The 19,762-nt window shown below is 51.4% G+C and overlaps 10 protein-coding genes across 10 annotated transcripts; 6 read left to right on the top strand and 4 right to left on the bottom strand.

Annotated features, from left to right (window-relative positions):
* Nucleotides 1–309: 309 nt before the first annotated feature.
* BDV14DRAFT_198103 (RBR-type E3 ubiquitin transferase) lies at nucleotides 310–2,175 on the bottom strand (the record flags this gene model as incomplete). The annotated part of the gene is made up of 1 exon (XM_073772830.1): nucleotides 310–2,175. The coding sequence occupies one exon, from the start codon at nucleotides 2,173–2,175 to the stop codon at nucleotides 310–312; it is 1,866 nt and encodes a 621-aa protein (XP_073630337.1).
* Nucleotides 2,176–3,315: 1,140 nt separating this feature from the next.
* Nucleotides 3,316–4,416, top strand: BDV14DRAFT_169895 (phosphatase PAP2 family protein). The gene is made up of 3 exons (XM_073768119.1): nucleotides 3,316–3,440; nucleotides 3,519–3,708; nucleotides 3,780–4,416. Exons 1-3 carry the CDS (start codon nucleotides 3,390–3,392, stop codon nucleotides 4,244–4,246), a joined length of 708 nt encoding a protein of 235 aa, XP_073630338.1. The 5' UTR covers nucleotides 3,316–3,389; the 3' UTR covers nucleotides 4,247–4,416.
* BDV14DRAFT_169899 (Alpha/Beta hydrolase protein) lies at nucleotides 4,417–6,736 on the bottom strand. The gene is made up of 6 exons (XM_073768120.1): nucleotides 6,115–6,736; nucleotides 5,935–6,051; nucleotides 5,802–5,885; nucleotides 5,700–5,744; nucleotides 5,555–5,648; nucleotides 4,417–5,507 (listed from the first exon to the last, which is right to left on the bottom strand). Exons 1-6 carry the CDS (start codon nucleotides 6,536–6,538, stop codon nucleotides 4,430–4,432), a joined length of 1,842 nt encoding a protein of 613 aa, XP_073630339.1. The 5' UTR covers nucleotides 6,539–6,736; the 3' UTR covers nucleotides 4,417–4,429.
* Nucleotides 6,737–7,237: 501 nt separating this feature from the next.
* On the bottom strand, nucleotides 7,238–8,468 carry BDV14DRAFT_198106 (uncharacterized protein; the record flags this gene model as incomplete). Its single annotated transcript, XM_073772831.1, has 3 exons — nucleotides 7,238–7,766; nucleotides 7,823–8,331; nucleotides 8,391–8,468. The coding sequence occupies 3 exons, from the start codon at nucleotides 8,466–8,468 to the stop codon at nucleotides 7,238–7,240; spliced, it is 1,116 nt and encodes a 371-aa protein (XP_073630340.1).
* Nucleotides 8,469–9,292: 824 nt separating this feature from the next.
* Nucleotides 9,293–10,195, top strand: BDV14DRAFT_198107 (uncharacterized protein; the record flags this gene model as incomplete). Its single annotated transcript, XM_073772832.1, has 1 exon — nucleotides 9,293–10,195. The coding sequence occupies one exon, from the start codon at nucleotides 9,293–9,295 to the stop codon at nucleotides 10,193–10,195; it is 903 nt and encodes a 300-aa protein (XP_073630341.1).
* A 59-nt stretch (nucleotides 10,196–10,254) lies between these two features.
* On the bottom strand, nucleotides 10,255–10,669 carry BDV14DRAFT_169903 (uncharacterized protein). Its single transcript, XM_073768121.1, has 2 exons — nucleotides 10,525–10,669; nucleotides 10,255–10,465 (listed from the first exon to the last, which is right to left on the bottom strand). Exons 1-2 carry the CDS (start codon nucleotides 10,586–10,588, stop codon nucleotides 10,350–10,352), a joined length of 180 nt encoding a protein of 59 aa, XP_073630342.1. The 5' UTR covers nucleotides 10,589–10,669; the 3' UTR covers nucleotides 10,255–10,349.
* Nucleotides 10,670–11,579: 910 nt separating this feature from the next.
* BDV14DRAFT_198109 (uncharacterized protein) lies at nucleotides 11,580–12,468 on the top strand (the record flags this gene model as incomplete). Its single annotated transcript, XM_073772833.1, has 2 exons — nucleotides 11,580–11,985; nucleotides 12,059–12,468. 2 exons carry the CDS (start codon nucleotides 11,580–11,582, stop codon nucleotides 12,466–12,468), a joined length of 816 nt encoding a protein of 271 aa, XP_073630343.1.
* A 434-nt stretch (nucleotides 12,469–12,902) lies between these two features.
* Nucleotides 12,903–16,298, top strand: BDV14DRAFT_198110 (FAR11/STRIP family protein; the record flags this gene model as incomplete). Its single annotated transcript, XM_073772834.1, has 5 exons — nucleotides 12,903–14,879; nucleotides 14,930–15,045; nucleotides 15,096–15,265; nucleotides 15,319–15,448; nucleotides 15,500–16,298. 5 exons carry the CDS (start codon nucleotides 12,903–12,905, stop codon nucleotides 16,296–16,298), a joined length of 3,192 nt encoding a protein of 1,063 aa, XP_073630344.1.
* A 203-nt stretch (nucleotides 16,299–16,501) lies between these two features.
* BDV14DRAFT_30976 (ribosome biosynthesis protein MAK16) lies at nucleotides 16,502–17,758 on the top strand. Its single transcript, XM_073776506.1, has 2 exons — nucleotides 16,502–16,699; nucleotides 16,814–17,758. Exons 1-2 carry the CDS (start codon nucleotides 16,638–16,640, stop codon nucleotides 17,712–17,714), a joined length of 963 nt encoding a protein of 320 aa, XP_073630345.1. The 5' UTR covers nucleotides 16,502–16,637; the 3' UTR covers nucleotides 17,715–17,758.
* Nucleotides 17,759–18,062: 304 nt separating this feature from the next.
* BDV14DRAFT_169910 (uncharacterized protein) lies at nucleotides 18,063–19,505 on the top strand. The gene has a single exon (XM_073768122.1). The coding sequence runs from the start codon at nucleotides 18,118–18,120 to the stop codon at nucleotides 18,772–18,774; it is 657 nt and encodes a 218-aa protein (XP_073630346.1). The 5' UTR covers nucleotides 18,063–18,117; the 3' UTR covers nucleotides 18,775–19,505.
* The last annotated feature ends 257 nt before the right edge of the window (nucleotides 19,506–19,762 follow it).

The following is a 19,762-nucleotide window of genomic DNA, read 5'->3' on the forward strand; positions in this document are numbered from 1 at the left end:
AGTCGACGCCAAAGATGGAAATGCAGAGAAGACAGATAATTGAAGAGAGATAGATGGTATCCATATAGTAGTATAATAACTGCCGTTAAACAATGTCACAAAAGGTTGCCCCGAAAGCCGTTTATAGTCGTGATATGATCGTAAGTCGTGAATTTTATTGAAGTGGTGGGTGTGGTGGATGGTATAAGCTGGATGTGCAAGAATGCGCCTCGCTTCGCCTCGCTTCGTTTAGGCGATTAGATGCAATGAGTAGATTGGTATGCAGGTGAGAATAAATCAGGGAGACGTGTATGCCCAACTTAATGAGGGTCAGAAATCATCGTCCAATTCGTCGCTATCCCATTCATCCTCGCGATCATTCTGGACAAGCTCCAGGAAACGCTGGAGGCCCGCATTACCGAAATGAACCTGTTCAACTCGCTCGGGAACGACCTGGCCGGCTCGAATCTCTGCCATTGCGCGGGCTTGCGCTTGACGCTCAGCCGCCGCTGCTCTGGCCGCTGCATCGAGACCATTGGCGGGGCGCCCAGCTGCGCGATGCCCATTGACAACATTATTCGCGCGAGGAGGCACAGGTGCTGGAGGGGGCGGCCGCCCGCGATTTCTCGGGACAATGTCTTCTTGTTCCATTTCCCATTGCGGCATGTCTTCATCGTCGCTGCCGTCGTCGCTGTTGTTTTCGAAGAGTATATCTTGAGGAGCTCGATGTAGAGCTTCAGCACCTTCAGGCTGAATACCGTCGCCGCTTTCAAGATCCCACAACCGCATGTAGCAACGGAAGCCGGGGGTGTTGAAGTGCTGGTAGGGGTTGTCCTCCGAAAGCCAAGCGGAGCATAGATAGCAGAAGTGGGTATCGCACTTGAAGCATTTCATATGGTTGCAGCCCATTTGCTTCTGGCATGGTGCATCGCACGTTGGACAAGCGGATGTGTATAGTTTGAGGTATTCTTCTGTTGCCTTTTCTTCTGCTGATAGCTCTGCTTCTCGGCGAGGGAAGCACCGTACAAGTTCTCCGTGCCATCCTTTCTTGCAGACACAGCAGAAAGCGTAGTTGCAGTCTTCACATATAGACAAACGTTCCGCCATGGGAGGTAATTGAGCCTCGTCGCCCAGAGGGTCGAAGACCGGACCTCCTACCTCGTCATCCGAGTCATCTAGGTCATCCGCCATAGGGTCAACAGGTTTAGGATGCTTCTTTGATCGAGCCGCACCCTGACACCATTGCCGGGGGCAATACACAGTGGTTTTATCAGCTTCCAGCTTCCGCTTGCGTTTCAAGTGGACGTAACGTTGAACAGTCTCCTGCTCGAGAGGTATTTGTAACAACTCCGAAGGACTTAGCGTTCGATCCCGCTTCTTGCGTGTTCTTGTCTGTGATCTTTGCCCTTGCTCTTGCTCACAGTCAGGAGCCAAGCACTTGACGTTCTCGACATCACCCTCGGTAATGCAAGTGTTGTAGAAATCCTGCAGACAGGGAACGCAAAAGACATGCGAACACAGCAGCAGACGATGGCAGTTAGTGCCCTTCTTCGGCTCGAGACAGATCCCACATTCGAAAGTCTCCTGCTCGAACTTCTCGCGCTCCGCTTTGCTATTGAAATCCAGCAAAGCAATCTTCAGCTCCCGTGAGAGCCGTACCTCTCCACCAGATCCCTCGTCAATCTCGAACGCCGTTTCCGCCAGTTGTTGCAGGTGGTCTATGTAACTGAAGACAACGAGTGAACGGCCCATTTCTTCCCAAAGACGCTTGCCATCGTCCAATAATTTCGACACCGCCCAGAGAGGAAGCCATTTTGGATTTGTGCTGAGTGTGAACACGGGGGGTTTCTCCGACGGGTATCCTTCTGGAAGCACGATCTCGAGACTGAGAGGTGGTAAGTGGTTCAGGATGTGGACGTCTCTCTCCGTATCCGCCGCCGATTCATCTTCTAGCTTCGCCTTGGAGCCGAGGCCTCCTTCGCTGGCGTCGAGAGAGGTCGGGGGTGTCAAGACCGCAGGAAATCCAACTTCCGGGTGTTGGTAGAAGCAGATGTTTAGAGGCGCCGTAGGTTTTACCGGTATATCCAGGAAAGCTCGGAACGGAGAGGAAGGGTCGACGTTGATTTCGGGATAAATCGCCGCAATGGACGAAAGCTCTTCAGACCGCTCATCGTCCAGAAGAGCCTCTGACCCCATCGCGATAGCAATGTGAGCTATCGAGCCGGTCCGAGAGTGCAGGTGTTGCGAGCCTTGAGCCGAGTTTGGGGCCGAAAGGTAAGGGTGGCGAGGTGGGCTGATCAATGATGAGCAATGAATTCAACCATAGCAGACTCCGATATAGATTTACCCAACTGTCGAGTATGTTTCCTTTGCGGTCTTAACCTCCCTCGTCCACTTCTATTATCGGGTTGTGGGAAGACGATAGCCAAGAGGGATATGGAAGGGGCGATAAAAGGCCGTCATACACTCGGGTCCGGAACGGGGAAGAGAGAGCCGTTGGAACCGGAGAAAAAAAGAAGAAAAGTTCCTGGAACTGATATTCTAGAAATGGTATACTTCTAGAAACAGCGCTACGGTGGCGGAGAAGGATGAGGCGAATAGCGTGAAAAGTATAGAGGTGGGTCAGGCAGTCTGGGAGGAGCCTAGGACGATCAGGACCGGAAGTAGGGAAGTAGCGATATTTCTAATCGAGATATATTGATTGTCTGAGAGGGATACTGAAGAGTAAGCTGGAGAGAAGAAGTCGAGCACGCTAAAGCAGAGAGGAATGGAAGACGTGGAAGGAGAAAGTGCGTCATGGTTTAGGACCAGAGAGACGTGGACGATATCCAAGAAAATGGAGGTGTATAGTCTAGCACTCTAGACGAATGGTAGCGGCGCAGAGTGAGAAGGCAAGGAATAGGAAGGAGCTTGGAGAGAAATAGAGAGAGGGAAAGATGAAAGTGATTGTGTTGAGCTGTTGAGCTGGTTTGTGGGGTGGTATCAGGCAGTGTGTGTGTGTGTGTGTGTGTGTGTGTGTGTGTGCCAGTTTGGTGCCCAGTCGAGAACAACACAGGGACTATCAGTTTGTGGTCTTCATCGTGTCTAAGTCTGACTTGAGGATGCTTGTTTTAATTTAGATCGCATCTTCTCATTCGTTTGTGCCGATAATTTCTTCTTCCAGCAGCGTGCAGTTGAATCGTCAATCGACCAATTCCCCGTTTCCCCTCCCCCTCCTTTCTGCCGCCGCTTTAGCTGGATTATCGTTAAAGCGGCATACCTACCTTCGGCGCGGACAAACCCTCCGGCCATCCTTATCAATCAATCGGAGGCCGGAGCTTGACAGAGTGACGATATCGCTGCTCATCCAGTCCCGTCAAATACCATCTTTAGAGGCTTGACTCCTTATGCGGTAGCCTCACCCTGCCAACATGGGGGAAGAACGCCCCCTCGCATCCTTATCCCTAACCCACGTCCACTACGTAAGTTTAAGCTCAAGCTCGAGTCCTCCACACCCCGAAAGCATGCGGGGAAGACTAACCATCTCCAACCCAATACAGAACCCCGAAGACCCCGTCTCCTTCTTCTCAGCATGGCTCGCCCTCGTCCCACAAGCCCTCTGCGTCGTCTACGTGACCCTCGTCTGGGCCTCGCGCGAGGTAGAAGTCTTTCTCATGTTCGCCGGGCAAATGGCCTGCGAGGCGCTGAACTTTGCGCTTAAGCGGATTATCAAGGAGGAGAGGCCGAAGCGTGAGCTACCACCAAATACATACCCAGTGTGGAGCGAATTGGAACTGACGCTTATTTGTTGTGTGGAATAGAGATGTTCGGCAAGGGCTACGGCATGCCCTCCTCGCACGCGCAATTCGTGGGATTCTTTGCTGTTTATATGGGGCTGTTCCTTCTCTTCCGGCACTCGCCCGACCACGGCAACTCACCTCTTTTCCGGATTTTTGCCTCGGTAGTGATCTCCATCGGTGCGACGGCTGTCGCTGTTAGCAGGATCTATCTTACCTACCATACAACGCGCCAGGTCCTAGCCGGATGCGCAGTCGGCGTGATCTTTGCGTGTATCTGGTTCGTGTTCACGGGGATGTTGAGGAGCTATGGATTTATCGAGTGGGCGCTTGATCACTCACTGGCGAGATTTCTGAGGATTAGGGACTTGGTGGTAAGTGAAGATCTTGCTGAGGCCGGATGGGTGAGGTTTGAGGCAAGGCAGAGGGTCAGGAGGAGTGAGAGGGCGGGTAGGAGAGGGGGGAGAGGTTCGTCGGAGAAGGATGACTGACGATGTTTTTGGTCATTATAGTAGGATTAGCGGTTAGCCGGCTTGATACCCTTCTGTTTGCCTTCCTGATCTATATCTTTGAGGTGGGTGGCGAGTATAGTGTTCGCATAACTGTGTGTTTGATATTCAATATTCATTTTATTATATCAGCCTCCAAGGCTACGTTGAGTGACTGAACCCTCCCTAAACACCCGCCTCCTCCCTAAACCGCATCTCATTGATAAATCCACACCTCTCAAATATCTTCTCCCAATACAGCGCCTTCTCTGCCTCGCCCATATCTTCACGCAATGCTCTCGGCACCTTCACAGCCCCGGCGCCCATCTCCCCATACGGCCCGCCAAAGACCTGAACCGTCATCTCACCAGGCATGGTCTCTCCACCCGATTGCAGAGCCCAGTCTACGTTCTTCCCATATGCAGCAGGCCATTCGTGGTTTTCATCTTTACCTAGCTCGCCGTACGCGAACCGAATCACCTTCGATACGAAGCCCGTGCCCAGCTTCAACTGTCCACGCGAGTTGTCGCACCCGCCGCCAACGGACTTCTGGTTGAAGAGGTAGGGGATGTCGCTGAGGTGCGCGACGCGCCACATTGGGACGCCCATGGCCCTAAAGGCGGGGGTGTACCGCGTTGCATTGTGTTCGTACAGCCGGACTTGAGAGACATCGACTCCGCCGTGCGATACATAGTTCCATGTAAAGTCGATCACTGGGCAGGTGAACCAGATGTCCTTGCTTATTTGCGCGGCTCGGTAGTACTGTGGACTTATAGGGCCGTCGTAGTTTGAGCGAACCATGTGTTCAAAGTCAGACACCGGGTAGAGGTCTAGTAGACCTTGCTTAACTCTGTCTGTCAGACCATGCAGCCACAACCCGAAACTTGAGAGGACGTCTTCGTCGGTTGCTGTTGTTGGTGGGGCATACCAGGCTCCGTCGTTTGTCGTCCACGATCCGATGAGTGGGATTCCCTTCACGAATTTGCCGGACCGGGTTAGAGTTGAGGGGCGCGCTGGGAGGTAATCGTTGTCGATTGTTGGGTAGAAGAAGCCCTCGCCAAAGGGAGGTCGGGCGGCGCGCATAGATGATACGGAGCGGTTCGTGAGGTATTCAAAAGCTTGGTGGCGGAGGCAGGAGAGGGTGTTTGCATCTTGTCCATCTGAGGATTTCATGCAGCCGACTTCGCGGGCTATAGAGGCTGTGTTTTCTGACACCAGAGAGGAGTCGCTGTTGAAGTTTAGGCCTGGACCGCCGGACATCAGCCTGTGTTTGTTAATAGTATACAACGGTCTGCGGTCGAGGTCTCCTACATGGCTTGCTGGAATGGCACTCCCTTTTCTCCGCCAAAGGCTGTCAGATGAAGGCCGATGTCACTGGCGCCAACGCTTTGTCCGACGGCGGTTACTATGGAATGTAATCAGCAATTGAACACTTACAAAGTGTTGAGAAGTGCACCTCTATTAGGGTCCCCGCCAAAAGCCTCGATGTTGTCACGAATCCCTGTAGTCCATATGTTCAGTCTTGCCCGTGGTTATCAACCTCTGTGTATAGACCTACACTCCAATGCGGCACGCTGATCCCGAAGTCCTGCATTGGTTTCCTTCCTCTCAAGCAGAGCTTTGCTAGTTGCAAATCCAAAGACTAAATCACATTAGCAGCTGTCGTTTCTGGACAGAAGGAAAGAACATACAGCCAAGACGGTAATTGATGCCAGCATATATCAGCGGTCGTCCATCGGCAACAGACTTCTCAATCAGTCCATTAGGATGGTACAAAATATCGGAAGCCGAGCCCAAAGCATGGCCGCCTATTATCGTGAATCAGTACTTCGTCATTTCATTTATCTAGATGAATTGAAGGCACGACAGACCTCCATGAATGTAAACCACAACCGGCAGACGCTCCGACCCATTAAGACCCCTAGGCCTCGCAATCCTTAAGCTCAGACAGTTCTCACTGATATTTGTAATTCGACTGGTGAAGGGCAGAATGTCCCCCGTCGCTTGTGGACACCAAGCTCCTTCCCTCGTGGCATCGATCACGGAACCTTTTTCCGGACTCGTCGGCACAGGCGGGGCGAACCGGCGAGGGCCTGTAGGTTCTTCTGCGTAGAAGATGTTTTGGAAATGTTCGACTTTTGGAGATCCAAGGCTACCGATGTATGTGATCTCTCGCCTTGTATCGATGACTGTTGGGGTGTGGGGGTTGAAGAAGTCGGTTAGTGGTTGCAGGAAGTAGACTGCAATGAGGGCTGCTTGAATGGCTATGAAGGTTATGAGGAGGCGGTTCGCCATTGTGGTGAGCTGAAGTCCGTTAGGACGCTGGTGTTTAAATTTCGTGCCTTCTGACTCTTGGAAGTTGCTTGATGATGCTAAGAGTTGTTGTGGCGAGAAGTGTTTGGGTGAGAGAGAGTTAAGGTGTGGCCGTTGGGAAGATTAATTTCTGTCACCTGGTTCTTTGTCCGAGCAGACGCTACCTACCACCTACCTGCCACTCAACCTGAGATCTTACTGCAGATCTCTCATCTCAGCAACGGTGGCTTACTGTACTGTGTTACCCTCCACTGCACCTGTCACTTTCTCGGTCCTCGGAGCGTATCTTCCACATCCCTGCACTCGTCGTGGCCCATCGACCTGCACTTCAAACCGAACTCGCACCGAACTATCTTTAATTAGATTCACGAACTCTGTAAGTGACCCAGACAATCTAGGATTTATTATGGTTCAATAAGGTGTGCTAATCAGTGGTTGTACGCTGAGATAGGCACAAACACCCAACCGGCATACCCCGGATAGCCAGACCAGCCTCGCCCTGGACCGTTTGCAGTAATGCGGTGTTACATGAGGATTGGAACAGACTGGTCAAGAGCCACGATGATCATTCGGTCCTTGTGCTTATTTACATGAATTCGGACTGCTCTCTCTCTACTCGACCAACTACCACACGCTTACCATAGCCTTGTGTCCAACCTCCAGACAAGGGTCGCAATTGCTCTATGGACCAGAGTTGCCGTTGGCTTTGTCCAACGGGCCCGTCGCGGAAAAGCCGGAGACTATTTCTGTTCGAACAAGGATTCCCCCATCACGAGCTGACCCAGCTTCGACGTCACCCATGTCACCAGTTCGACTGCGAGTGCGACTGACATTGCACAGCGTTTGAGCACCGCCCTTCCATGGCCCGTCAGCTTCGAACGTGTCGTGGTCGTGGTTTTGAGAGTAGTTTTGGGAGTCAGTCGAAGTGCTTATGAGATACTTCTTTGATGTGTCTTTCTTGTCTGTCATGTCTTCTGAGAACTTCATAGTGCTGCCTCGGGACTTCCCAATGCGACTGTAGAGGAGATCGCGACATCGACCAACGACCGGTGCGAAGACCGGCATACAGCAAACAACCATGGCCACGTTGACTTCAATCTCAGACCACAGGATAAACAGCGTGAAGTCGGCGATGAAGTCGAGGTTGTGCTCTTTGTCGTAAGAGGTCACAAGGTAGATGTACGTCCGCGCTACGCCTGCGCCGATGGTGCTATGCAAGTTAGCATACGAATCTCCATGTTTGACGTACGTCTGCGCGAAACATACAATATTCCCACCATGAACAAACTCGTCACTCCAATCTTTTTTGCCGTCGGCATCTTCAACCGCCAAATGATCGGTACAGGCATAAACATGATGATAAAGTCCGTCAGCAGATCCGTCGCCGTGAAGACCGTGAGCATATTCAGTGTGTCTATACACTCAGTCAAGAAAAATCCGATAGGCGCCCAATTCCACGACCAGTTCGTTCCACACTGGAATAAAGTAGCGAAGAAAAACGTGATGCTCCACGCGGTCACAACACCGATCATTACCCAGCAGATCATTCTGAACAGGCGGGTAGGACCAAAAATGCGCTTCCACAGAAACAAGATAGATATCTTGATTGTTCCGAATGCGATCTTCTCGATCGTCTGGAACGCATACTTGTACTTCTGAGCCAGGACTTCCAAAGCGCTATGGACTGGCCAGCCGTTCTCAACGACAGAGTGGCCGGTGATCGGGCCTTGAATGACGCCGCCTAAGAATGTCCCATTGAGCCCAAGAACGAGAACCTAGATGTTTGTTAGCCTAGTTGCTTTTCAACATAGGGCGCAGATCGAGGTTGACTTACGAAAGAAATCAAGGCAAACCAGTCATCCGCTCCAAGGCTTAATCTGGATAATTTCCTCGAATACAACCGCAAAGCCATTGCCAAAATTGACGTCAGGAAGAAAAAAGCTGTCATAACAATGAGACCAGGACGGTCATTGACATGAGGGAGCGCCCGATGATATGCCATGATCAGTCACTACTGTCCACAATCAAGCTCTCCGCCCACGCGAGATGAATAAACTCGCATCAGATAGAGAGCTGCAGACAAGGCCACAGTAATATGAATGACGGCGAACACGAGCACAAACACGTTGCGTGAGATTCCAGTTCCATCCAATCCTTGACGCATGTCAGCCTGAGCGCTCAGGACTCGGAGTAACGAGGAAGAGCTGATATCCCAGCGTGGGACACGACTGAGTGAATAGACTGTGACGATCAGTTGAGCGTCGTACATAAAATGCACTGTGTCACTGGATCATGGCCATGCAGCTTACAGGTCTTGGTCGCAATCGCTCCGAGGCGAGACTGTCGAGTAAGCAGCGGGGATTGTGAGAGGGATCCCTGGTAGCGTAACATTTTTTTCCTTCTTGTTGCCGAGTATACCTTGCATTGAAATGCATATGATTCTTTGCTCACCAGGGTATTAGCTATAATCTGCTCCGATTGTAGTGGGGAATATGTCGAGGTTGACGGTGGGAAGATAACGCCCAAAAGAGTCCGTTTGAAGCTTAAGCCTGGGGGACTGCATTGACGGGTATCGACAAACGAAGCTCGAGAGTTGTCTTGATGTCTACTTACTCCTAAGAATAGTCGCAGCCAATGTAAATCCGGACTTACTGACTTGGTCTTTTCGAATGATCTTACTTTCACCTTTCATTCTCCTTCATCTTTCTATTCCACTCGTACCTTCAAGCCTTCAAGATGAAGTTCGAGAAAGAAAATATCGATGTCCCAGACGACGATCAAACCAGCAACGATTCAGACCCCCAAAGCAGGCCATTCATACCATTCAACCACCAAGCGCCCTCCAAGCGCTTCTGGTGTACCGTCCTGCTCATCCTCGCTACCTCCCTAATCCTCAACATCATCAACCTCGGCCTCGCCTTCAAAATCCGAGCACTGAAGACACGCACTTGCCCAATTCTAATAACAGAACAATCAACCGACTCACCCAACAACACCCCGTCCCCTTTCGCAAACTTAACCCGCAACATAACAACCCCCTACGTCCTCCTAACAGAGTACGCCTCCCCAAACACATCCGTCTCCGACCCCCTCTGGCAAGCCATAAACATCGACGCCGGCGTCATCGCACTCTCAGACTCCTACGCAGAATCGCGTAACCTCCGCACAGCGCAACGCTTCCCCTGGGACACGAGTAAAGGGATCTACATCCTCCACGGCTACCACAACCTACACTGCCTGAAAATAATCCACATTTCGCTCTCCGAGTTTCGAAGCAACAGAACCCAGTCCCGCTCCTGGCACCATATATCGCACTGTATGGATGCACTGAGACGCCAGATTCTTTGTGACGCAGATGATACGCCACGGGCGACGGAGCGGCGGAAGGAAGTTGTTACGGGGATCGGGCAGTATAGACAGTGCCGGGATTGGGGTGCGCTTGAGAAGTGGGCGAAGAGGCATACGGCTTGTTATAAGAGACCGATAGATGGGGATGACGGGTTGCCGGTGATTGAGCGGTTCAAACATTGTCCGGAGGGGAGTGGGTATGTTGTTGATGATAGTTATGTTCCTGAGGAGGAGGTTTTGGTGGGTTTGCCGGGGGAGAATGTTGCGGTGGCTGAGACTGAGGGGGCATAGTAGGTAGTAAGATATTCAGCGGGGAGATTGTACTGTACTCATGATCAAGCGAGGGCTTTCGGTTTGACTTTTCACTTTCAGTTGCAGTTACATAGATACATGAAAACCATATCTTGATCCGTTTCAACACATAGCTCAGCTAGCAACATAAGTCTTAGAAGCCATCAGCAACAACGACTCCATCCAGATCATCCTCCTCGGAAGATTCATCTTCTTCAACACTCTCGACGTCCCTAGTAAACTTGATGTCTCTGGTAATGGCGAGAGCATCTTCGGAGGTTAGGTACGAACGTCAGCACAATCCAGATCACAAAGAAACTCACGCTCACCTCCAGACGTAGGCAAAGCCAAGGCCGTAGCAAAGAACGCCGCGATGAGGAAGACAGCACGCATTGTGGTAGTTCTCGGGGCAGTAGTTTTGAGTCAATAGAAGTGAGACTGTAGAGTATAATTTGGTCGTAGGAGAGAGCTAGGATAAAGCAGAGCAGAAAAGGATGAACATATGATCGCCGCCGTGGCGCTTTAAAGACTCCGATCATCCACCCTGCAAGACTCAGCCTCCCACCCCTTCAGCTTTCTTTTCTTCTTCTTCATGCTCGTCTTCGTCTCGCTTACTCTCCGTCATCTATCAGCGCCGAGATTTCCGTGAGACGTAAAGAGCAGGTTGGGGGCTTGGGGCCAGAGTATCGGATAGTCCTCCCGGATTCTTTCGTCTGCAGCTTTCGGACGCCTAATCATGTTTCTAACAAGGATCTGCTTAAGTTTACGAATAAATGCTCTCCATACTTGCAGGTCGGTGTCCGACGTCGCCTTCAAACCAATCCATTCCAGGCATCTTGCATACAGCAACTATGGTAGCAAGGCGGTTATTCCTGGGCAAAGGCGCAAGAGCTCAAAGCTGCGGCAGCGCCCAATCGGACTGGGATCGGCTCTCGACATGGGTATGCTCGAGGGTATATGCGGCTTACGGGGGCCATGTACATATTCTCAAGCTCCATGCACCTTGTTTACTAGCGTCGGCGCAAATCGGAATATAGCCGGTTCGAAGGTAGGACTTGAGACGGGACCCTGGATAGATTGGTGATTTGAATAGGCGCCGGGCGAAATATGACTGCGTTGGACATGGATGGCTCTATGGACTGGCTGGACTAGGATGTAGCAATTGAGACCAGCGGATCAGCGAGCCCCTCAGCTACCTACCTAACCTACGGTAGGTTTGAGGGGGCCATTACAAAGCCGAGAGTTCTGCAGCTCTCTGTTCCGAAATCAACGCTTATGCTATGGAGCTTTAGGGAAGTTGGTGCTTACCTGTAGGTCTATACTGCTTCAGTTCAGGCTCAACTCAGCTCATCTCAACTCGCTCACGGCCCTTGGGACATACATCATGCTAGGCCTTCTTAGACGACCTAAAGAGCAAGACTATGAGGTCCTCTACCAGCCATCACAAGACTCCTACGAGGAGCCGCCTCGGGGATATCGAGATACTCATCCTCACTCCAGTCATGGGAGGCCTTTTACGAGATGCGTCAACACGTTATACGTGCTGGGCTTTGTGCTGGCGCTAGCAGCTGCTTTCACGACGGGGATTCTCGTCACACTCTATACCAATCCCAATAGCTTTGAGAATGATTTTGCTATCCAAGAGGTGGTTCTGGATGGTATAGCGCCTTATCTTCCTCTTCCTCGCGTAGCAGGGGAGATTATCCACGATTCGCCCTTCTCGAAGCAACCGCCGCAGGGTCCAGGAGCTGGAAATATATCGGAGCCTGTATGGGATGCGTTAATACCGAGTATGCCCACTCTTTTTACCTGAGCCAGTTCTTCATAAAGAGATAGGTACTAACGAAACCATTGGGGGAACAGACGGCCTAGGCTACTTCCGCCATCAGCCCACCACAAAAGTCTCAGAAGATTCCCGGTTATCCTCGAACATCGTCATTCCAACGATCTTCCATCAACTCCACTGCCTTTACCTCCTCCGTCGTGCGTATTACTCTGATTCAGACCGAGAAGAACGTTTTGACTTCAACCGCAACCGCACTGTCCACGTCGCGCACTGCTTGGATTACCTAGCTCAGACCCTGGTCTGTTCGGCAGATAGCACTCTTGAGCCAGCAGTGGACTCAGAACATGGGTTTCTGGGGAGTGGTTTCCAGAGACGGTGCTGGGATTTTGAGGTACTGAAGGAAATTGTACAGGAGAAGAGAGTGTTTGATGCTGAGGGGTTTTTGGCGCGGGGATTAAGTGGGGATGGGGTTGTGCATTTTGGGTAGTAACGAGCATTCAAGATCTAGATAATTTAACAGAAAGTCTCATGATGATATCCGCGACTTGAGCAAATATTGGTTTCTATCATCGTTGCAGCAGCAAGCCATGGTTCCTGGCCAGGCCGCGTATATAGTTCCCAATTAAGAAGGTGGCTCACTGTCTTAGTAATCATGCTTAAGTCACGTGGTAGAGTCTCGGCCGTCGATCCACAAGATTCAGGCCGGGGAAGGCTTCGTTCCTGGCTCCAAGCTCGAGGTCAATCACCGCCATGTATTCTTTGTTTTTGGCCGATTGATATGTTACAGCGGATGTGCCCTAGCTAATACATACCTCGGGGCACTCTCTTGACTTCTCGATACTCTCTTCACTTTCATTCTTGTCGATATTTGTGGCCAGTCCTATTATCTGTTATCGGCCTCCAGAACATACCGTCTCCATCATGGATGAGAAACCAGCTGATGTGGACACTCCCATTGAGGAGCACCACATCGTCAAGGCCGACGAAGTGGACCAAACAGGAACGGACATTAGCGCCGTCCCAGACGACCAAATGATGGAAGAAGTAGCGGAAGGTATTCGACAGGAGCAAGCAGCACAGAGCTCCAGCAATGAAGGGCCAAAAGGCGAGGCACCGCCTCAACCAGAGAATGTGGCATCGACTATTCCTAGACGTCCAGAGCTGCTTCGGAACTCTGCTGCTCCTCCACCTCCACGCCAGCCTCCACCGCCAGCACCAGTTCAGCAGAACCTGGAATCACCGACGGGCACGGATTCGCTGAGTTTAGCCCAGCTACGGCAACTGGTGCAGGAGATGCCGAGGTCTGAGCAGCCTGCTTATGCCTTTGAGTATGCGGATGCTCAGCCGTTCCATGAGGAGATTGAGGAGTGGTTCCAGTATAGCGAGTTTGATCGGGCTATGCTCCTTGGTATAAAGTCTTCTTTTGAGCGGACGTGGGGGTCTTTCTGTTCGAATCAATCTTCTCTCTGGCCTCAGACATCTTGGGTTGATGCTCCTGAGACAGCGCAGAAGGCTTTCCTGACTGAGGTACTTGATAACCTACAGGACAGTGAGATCACGGTCCGAATCGAGGCTCTGGAGTCTGTGTGTTATGTTCTCACGGGAGTCTGGGGCACGACTGCGGGCAAGAGCACGCCGGAACTCTCGTCAGGGTCACCTACGCCTGGTACGGAAAAGGCCAAGGCAAGATCTTTGCAGCTGCGTTGGATCGAGGACAACGCAAAAATGGTCCACGAAAGCTCAGGAATTCCGTCGTTATATGGGTGCTTGTTACGGACTTTCGAAAAATCTCGTGTCTCCGCACCGTCTGAAATGAGCATTGCAACTCCTGAGAACACTAACCCAGCGTATCTTGCTGCTGCAGAAAAAGAGGCGAACCTAATTTTGACGGCCTTCTACTTGGTAGTGGAAGTTGCGCGCAAGCAAGAAGCACAGGATCCCAAGGATGCACCCTTGAAGGATGCCATTGTGGCATTGGAACCAGACTTGATGGTGTTCCTAATTGAGATCATTGCTCGCTTGCGTTGGGATGACTCTTCCAATGTACCCCTCACAAGGATCATACTCTTGTTCTGGAAATGTATACTCCTCATCTTCGGAGGTAGTGACAGTCTGAAGCAAGCCAAAGAGGCAATGGAACCACCATTTGAAGGTGGGAAGAATGACCCCAACAGGAGGACTCCTTTCCTTACCGCGTCTCCTCTCGACTACCACAGTTTCCGGCAAGAGATCACATCTAAATACCCTGCATACAACCCGCCTCCACCCGTCATCCCCCTAGAACTAGAAAACAACTCAATACTACCCCCTCTACCTCAACACACCAACAGAACATATGCCTCAAACGGCCTCTTTTCTGGTGTCGGACCATCTGTAGCAGGTGGTAACGGCTCCATCCTGCAACAGTCAGTTCACATCGCAACACCAGCTCCATCGCCTCCGCCATCCCCAATTGGGCCAGGCGGTAAAGCAGCAAAGAAGCAAAATTATCAAACAAACCAGAACTTCCCGTTCATGTACCCACCGCTGGATAACACCAGTAATGCGCTCGGAGGAAAGGGCACAACTGAGATGCAAGATGTGCTCGTGGGGAAGAAGTGGGATGGCAGCGACGTCCCAGCATCTGTTATCGAAGCTGGAAAGCTATTCTCAACTCATGTCAAGATGACACGGGCAATGAGACAGATGTGGGAGGAGCGCGAACAGTTCATGAAGTATGATCGCGGTTGGCATGCGGATGGTCCAGCTGCTGGGGCACTGGGTATTGACGACGATTTGGCGGAGAAGATTGATGATTTTTCTCTAGACCCGCAACCATCCAAGGCTGAACCCGAGAAGAAGAGGGAAACTGATAATGATGAGATCCAGAAACGGTTGGATGCTGTTGAGGCTTTCTATGTAAGTGTGCCTTGTCACTTCTCTGGGAGCGACTCTAACGCCTACTATAGACACAAGCGCTGGTCCATCTCCAGTCGATTGTCATCGTCTTCTTGAAGATAGTCTTGACGAACGTGAGCGCTCTTGTCAACAGTCAGGGCAATGGACAGAACGGGTCAGGTGGAAGGTGAGTAGTTTCGTGCCTGTCAAGAAGTGCAGAACGCTGACAACTTTTAGCGAGAGCTTCAATGCGGTAAACGGAGCCCCAACCAGCTTCAACAATGACCCTGAAGATCTGAACTGTGATGCCACAATCGACGAGCTTGACAATGTCCGCTTGCGCGAGATCACAGGAAAGGCTATCTCTGGGTCCCTTCTCCTCCTGGTCAAGTGGTTCAAGAGATCACGTAAGTCACGGTGGCAATGCTTTGCATTTGACATGGATACTCATGATCAATAGACATCTTGAAGTTTGAGTACATGACACAGCTCTTGCTCGATTCAAACTACCTGCCATTAATTCTCAAGATGTTCGCGCATCAGGAAATCGACCAGGCGGTGGCACAGCGAACGGACCGTCAGGAACTAGGGTATGTAATTTCTTGCAAAACTTCCTTTGTACAATGACTAACTGCTTATAGGTTCTTCCACTTTTGTCACCTGCACTCAGAGCAACCGCCGGACGTTGTCCCTGCCTCTGATAGCGAGGACGATGCGGTCCCGCCTCCTATTGCCCGACACAGAACAGAGATACCCCGAGCCGACAGCGTCGACGAATCTGGGCAAGGCCTCGTCGAAGGCGCTCATCGCCCCGAGGTCGACGAGCTAGGGTACCCTACAGCGCCACCACCCAGCGAGCCCATCACAAACTTCTCATTCCGCAATTTCTTCTCCGCCATCAACTACCTCCACATCATGCAGAAAATCACCCGCGACAAGGCTCATCGCTGCCTCCTTCTCGTGCAATACAAATCCAGCACGATTCTCCGCAAAGGACTCAAAATCCCTGATCCCAATCTCCGCTTCTACACACTCAAACTCTTCAAATCGCAAGTTCCCTACTGCGGCCGTAAGTGGCGTCAAGGTAATATGCGCGTGATTACAGCTATATACCTCTACTGCCGCCCCGAGCTCCGTGATGACTGGCTAGCTGGATCTGACATCGACGCCGAGGTTGAAGAGGCCTTGCCTCTTGAGCAGGCACTCCGTGGCCTTACGCACTGGTGGCACCTGCGTCAGTATAAGCACGTTATGGGCGGCGATACTGAAGGTGCCACGATCATGGATGAAGAGCGGGACTTCTTTGTTCGTGAACTTGAAGCCATGGGGTGGGGTTATGCTGGGGACGAGCTGCTGAATGGAATGACTGAGGAAGAACTCGCAGGGCCATGGCCTAATGGGACGGAGTGGGATGGCATGCTGCAAATGGAGGGCGCTTAATGTACGGTATTTCATGCGTATGATGAGCATTTACAATAGATGTTAATGAACGGAACGAGCATAAGCAGAACTACCAGCTACCTATAGATGGCAAAAATGCCTACCAGAGAAATTACTAGGTGGTTCCTGTTGCATGGCAGGTCCCATCCGGTCTGTGGTTTCCGGGCCAATCGTGGGGCCCAGAATTCCTCTTATCGATAAGTACTGGTCACGTGCTAGATGGTCCGAACATTTTTTTCTCTTTCGCAGAACAAGCTGCAACACCTCCGCAGAGACTTATCAAAACCTCAACTCCGCTCTTCACTGTCGCCGGACCCGTTGTGGTAAACACCCGACAAGATGTCTTCCGACGAGATTGTCTGGCAGGTTATCAACCAGCAATTCTGCTCTTATAAGTTAAAGTATGTGACTTTTCCCCAAGGAAGGCAATTCTTTCGCGGCATACCATACCGCCACACCCTTCGCAAGAAACCAACTTGGAAATCAAAATTCTAACATTATTTTCTGTTGCTTAGAACAACAAAGGGCCAAAACTTCTGCCGAAATGAATATAACGTCACAGGTCTCTGCAACCGGCAATCCTGCCCGCTGGCAAACTCCCGCTACGCCACAATCCGCTCCGACCCCGAGTCCGGTGCCATGTACCTCTACATGAAGACCATTGAGCGCGCCCACATGCCCAGCAAACTATGGGAGCGGGTGCGCCTATCCTCGAACTACGCGAAGGCTCTTGAGCAGGTTGACAGCCGGCTCATCTACTGGCCGAAGTTCCTGATCCACAAGTGCAAGCAGCGTCTTACGCGGCTGACGCAGGTGGCAATTCGGATGAAGAAACTTGCGGCGGAGGAGGAGCGACTTGGTGAGCGGGTTGTGCCGAAGTTGGCGCCTAAGATTCGCAGGAGGGAGGAGACGAGGGAGCGTAAGGCTGAGAGCGCGGCGAAGGTTGAGAGGGCGATTGAGAGGGAGTTGATTGAGCGTCTACGGAGTGGTGCTTATGGTGATCGGCCACTGAATGTTGAGGAGGGTATTTGGAAGAAGGTTCTTCGTGGGTTGGAGAGGACTGGAGAGGGTGAGCGCGATGAAAATTTGGATGATGGGGAGCTTGAGGAGGAAGAGGAGGAAGAGGAGGGTGTTGGGGAGGTGGAGTATGTTAGTGATATTGATGAGGATGAGGACCTGGAAGATCTGGAGGATTGGCTTGGTGGCGAGTCGGCCGACTCGAGTGACTACTCTGATGAAGAGGAAGACAGCGATGATGAGAGTGCATCTGAAGAAGATGACGAAGACCAGAAGAAGCCCAAGCCTGGTTCGAAGAGGAAGTTTACTGCTCCTCCGCCCAAGCCGCGGAAGAAGGGTCCCAAGGTTGAGATCGAGTACGAGACTGAGGGTGCTGGAAAGGAGAACATCCTTGCTTAGTGCAGTCCAGTCGGTAATGCGATCGTTGTTGGAATGGTCACGGTTCATAAAAAGCAAGACGTTACGGTCTTTCCATTTGATATAGCTGTTAGGCGTTATTGGGTTTCTTGTTGATCTTTGCTGTCGCGCTTGGGCATGTTATACCTAGCAGTTGCATATACATAGCTACACGCCTGCATTTGCTGCGCTGAACATGGTACATAATTTTCATTAATGCCAGCATTCTCACAAAACTACTTGATATTATTCTTTATTCTCTCGAATGCTACCCAACGGCTATCAACGGCGATCACGTGCGCCGCCTGAAACACCCCATAGTAACTCCGCCATAGACTCGAGACAAGACAACTCTCTTCTTCCTCATAACCTACCCCAAACACCTTTTCCAGAACCCAACGCCAGGATGTCGTCCTACTTCTCCTCTCTAACATCCTCCTCCGCAATCTCCAACCTAGGCACACGCCTAAACTCCCTCCGCCGCGCCATAATATCCGACGAAGCAGACGACCCAGACAACGAAGACTGCTCGCACATCTCCAACGCCCTCCGCGCATACTACATCGAAAAAGGCCGGCGCTTCCCACAATGGCTCCCCCCCGACCCGAAAGAACGCAACTCCGCTCCAGCGCGCCAAATCGCAACTTCCAACGCCGCGCCGGGCTCAGTGTCGTCTTCCTCCGGGCGGGGTGGACTCGGCGACCTGTGGGGTGACTCGGGCAGCAGCGGCGCGGGCGGACCACCACAGTCGCAGACTGCGAGTTTGCGAAGGGGGCGCGGACACCCGGGGTCTGCCCCTAGTGCTACTTCGTTGCCGAGTCAGCATTCGCCTAGTCCTTCGTTGGGGGCGCATCCTGCTGGGGCAAGGCCGCTGCCTGGTAGGACGGGGTCAAGTCAGTCGGGGGTTAGTGTTTCTTCTTCGCCGTTGGAGAGGGCCTCGTCTGCGCAGGATCGCTTGAGGGCTAGGTTGCAGGGGGGACGGTCGCCTAGTCCTGGGCAACTTGGAGATCCGAGTGTGAGGAAGCCGGTTGGGATGAGTCCTGGGTCGGGAAGGCTGAGGTAGTCGCCCGTCCGTTACTTCGGTGATCTTTCGACCTATATACGATACTCGCTCTTGATTGTTGGAACAGCTTGATCATGGTGTGCTGGCGTGCTATGGTACAATAATAAACTCGCGGGTCGACATTTTCGCTGTCGCTGTTCTATGATACAGTGTCATACTGGCCACGCACCAAAACAGGCCGTGCAGGAAGCTTCATTTGTCTATTACCTCGATGTCAGCATTTCAGCCGTGTGTTCTATTGTTCTTCTGGGAGGCGTTTGTGCTATTTTATCGCTCAGTATCCGGGTCCACTGGCTGCTCCTTCGAACTGTACTGCTTCGTGTTTCCAGCGTTGATACCGGATTCTGCTGTCTGATTTACTTTTTGTGTTTTTATCAGGCTTGTTCGACGTTGTCGGTGCTTCTTAAGACTTGTTGGCTGCTTGAAGGTGTTTTGTTTTAGAAATCGGGCCTCAGGCCTATCAAGTCAAGCCAACATAATAGCAATAGAATGCTCTTCAGCTTCAAGTCTCCGCTTCCCTCACTGCCTACGTTCGAGGCAATTGTTTAGAAGACTAACACCCTGGACAAGTGTTAGGGGCACAAGTCATCATTGTTTGGCTAGTAGGGGGCACAGGGCCTGATAGTTACCAACATCTAATAGGATTATTTCATTAAACTTCATCTATCTGGTATCTCTAGTAGACATTATCTCAAAGGGTTTCATTTTGTTTCTTGTATTGTCAAATTGAGCAATGTTGGGCCTTTACCTGCACCAACAAAAGGAATATATACTTCCGCAACGGCGATCAACCGCAGGATGAACATGACACAATTTCTATACATTTTAACGACAACAATGAGCGATCGACAAGAAAATCACTGAGCACGAGCACTTTAGATATCACTGATTCAATCTCACTATGGGGACACCGTACTACAATCGCTGGAGCCTTCAAAAAGGCCTGAAACACAAGGGGACAAATCACATTGTGAAGACAGCTGTCATG

This window comes from Aspergillus stella-maris, assembly GCF_047715825.1.
Source record: "Aspergillus stella-maris strain CBS 113639 unplaced genomic scaffold BDV14scaffold_14, whole genome shotgun sequence".
NCBI classification, from domain to species: Eukaryota; Fungi; Ascomycota; class Eurotiomycetes; order Eurotiales; family Aspergillaceae; genus Aspergillus; species Aspergillus stella-maris.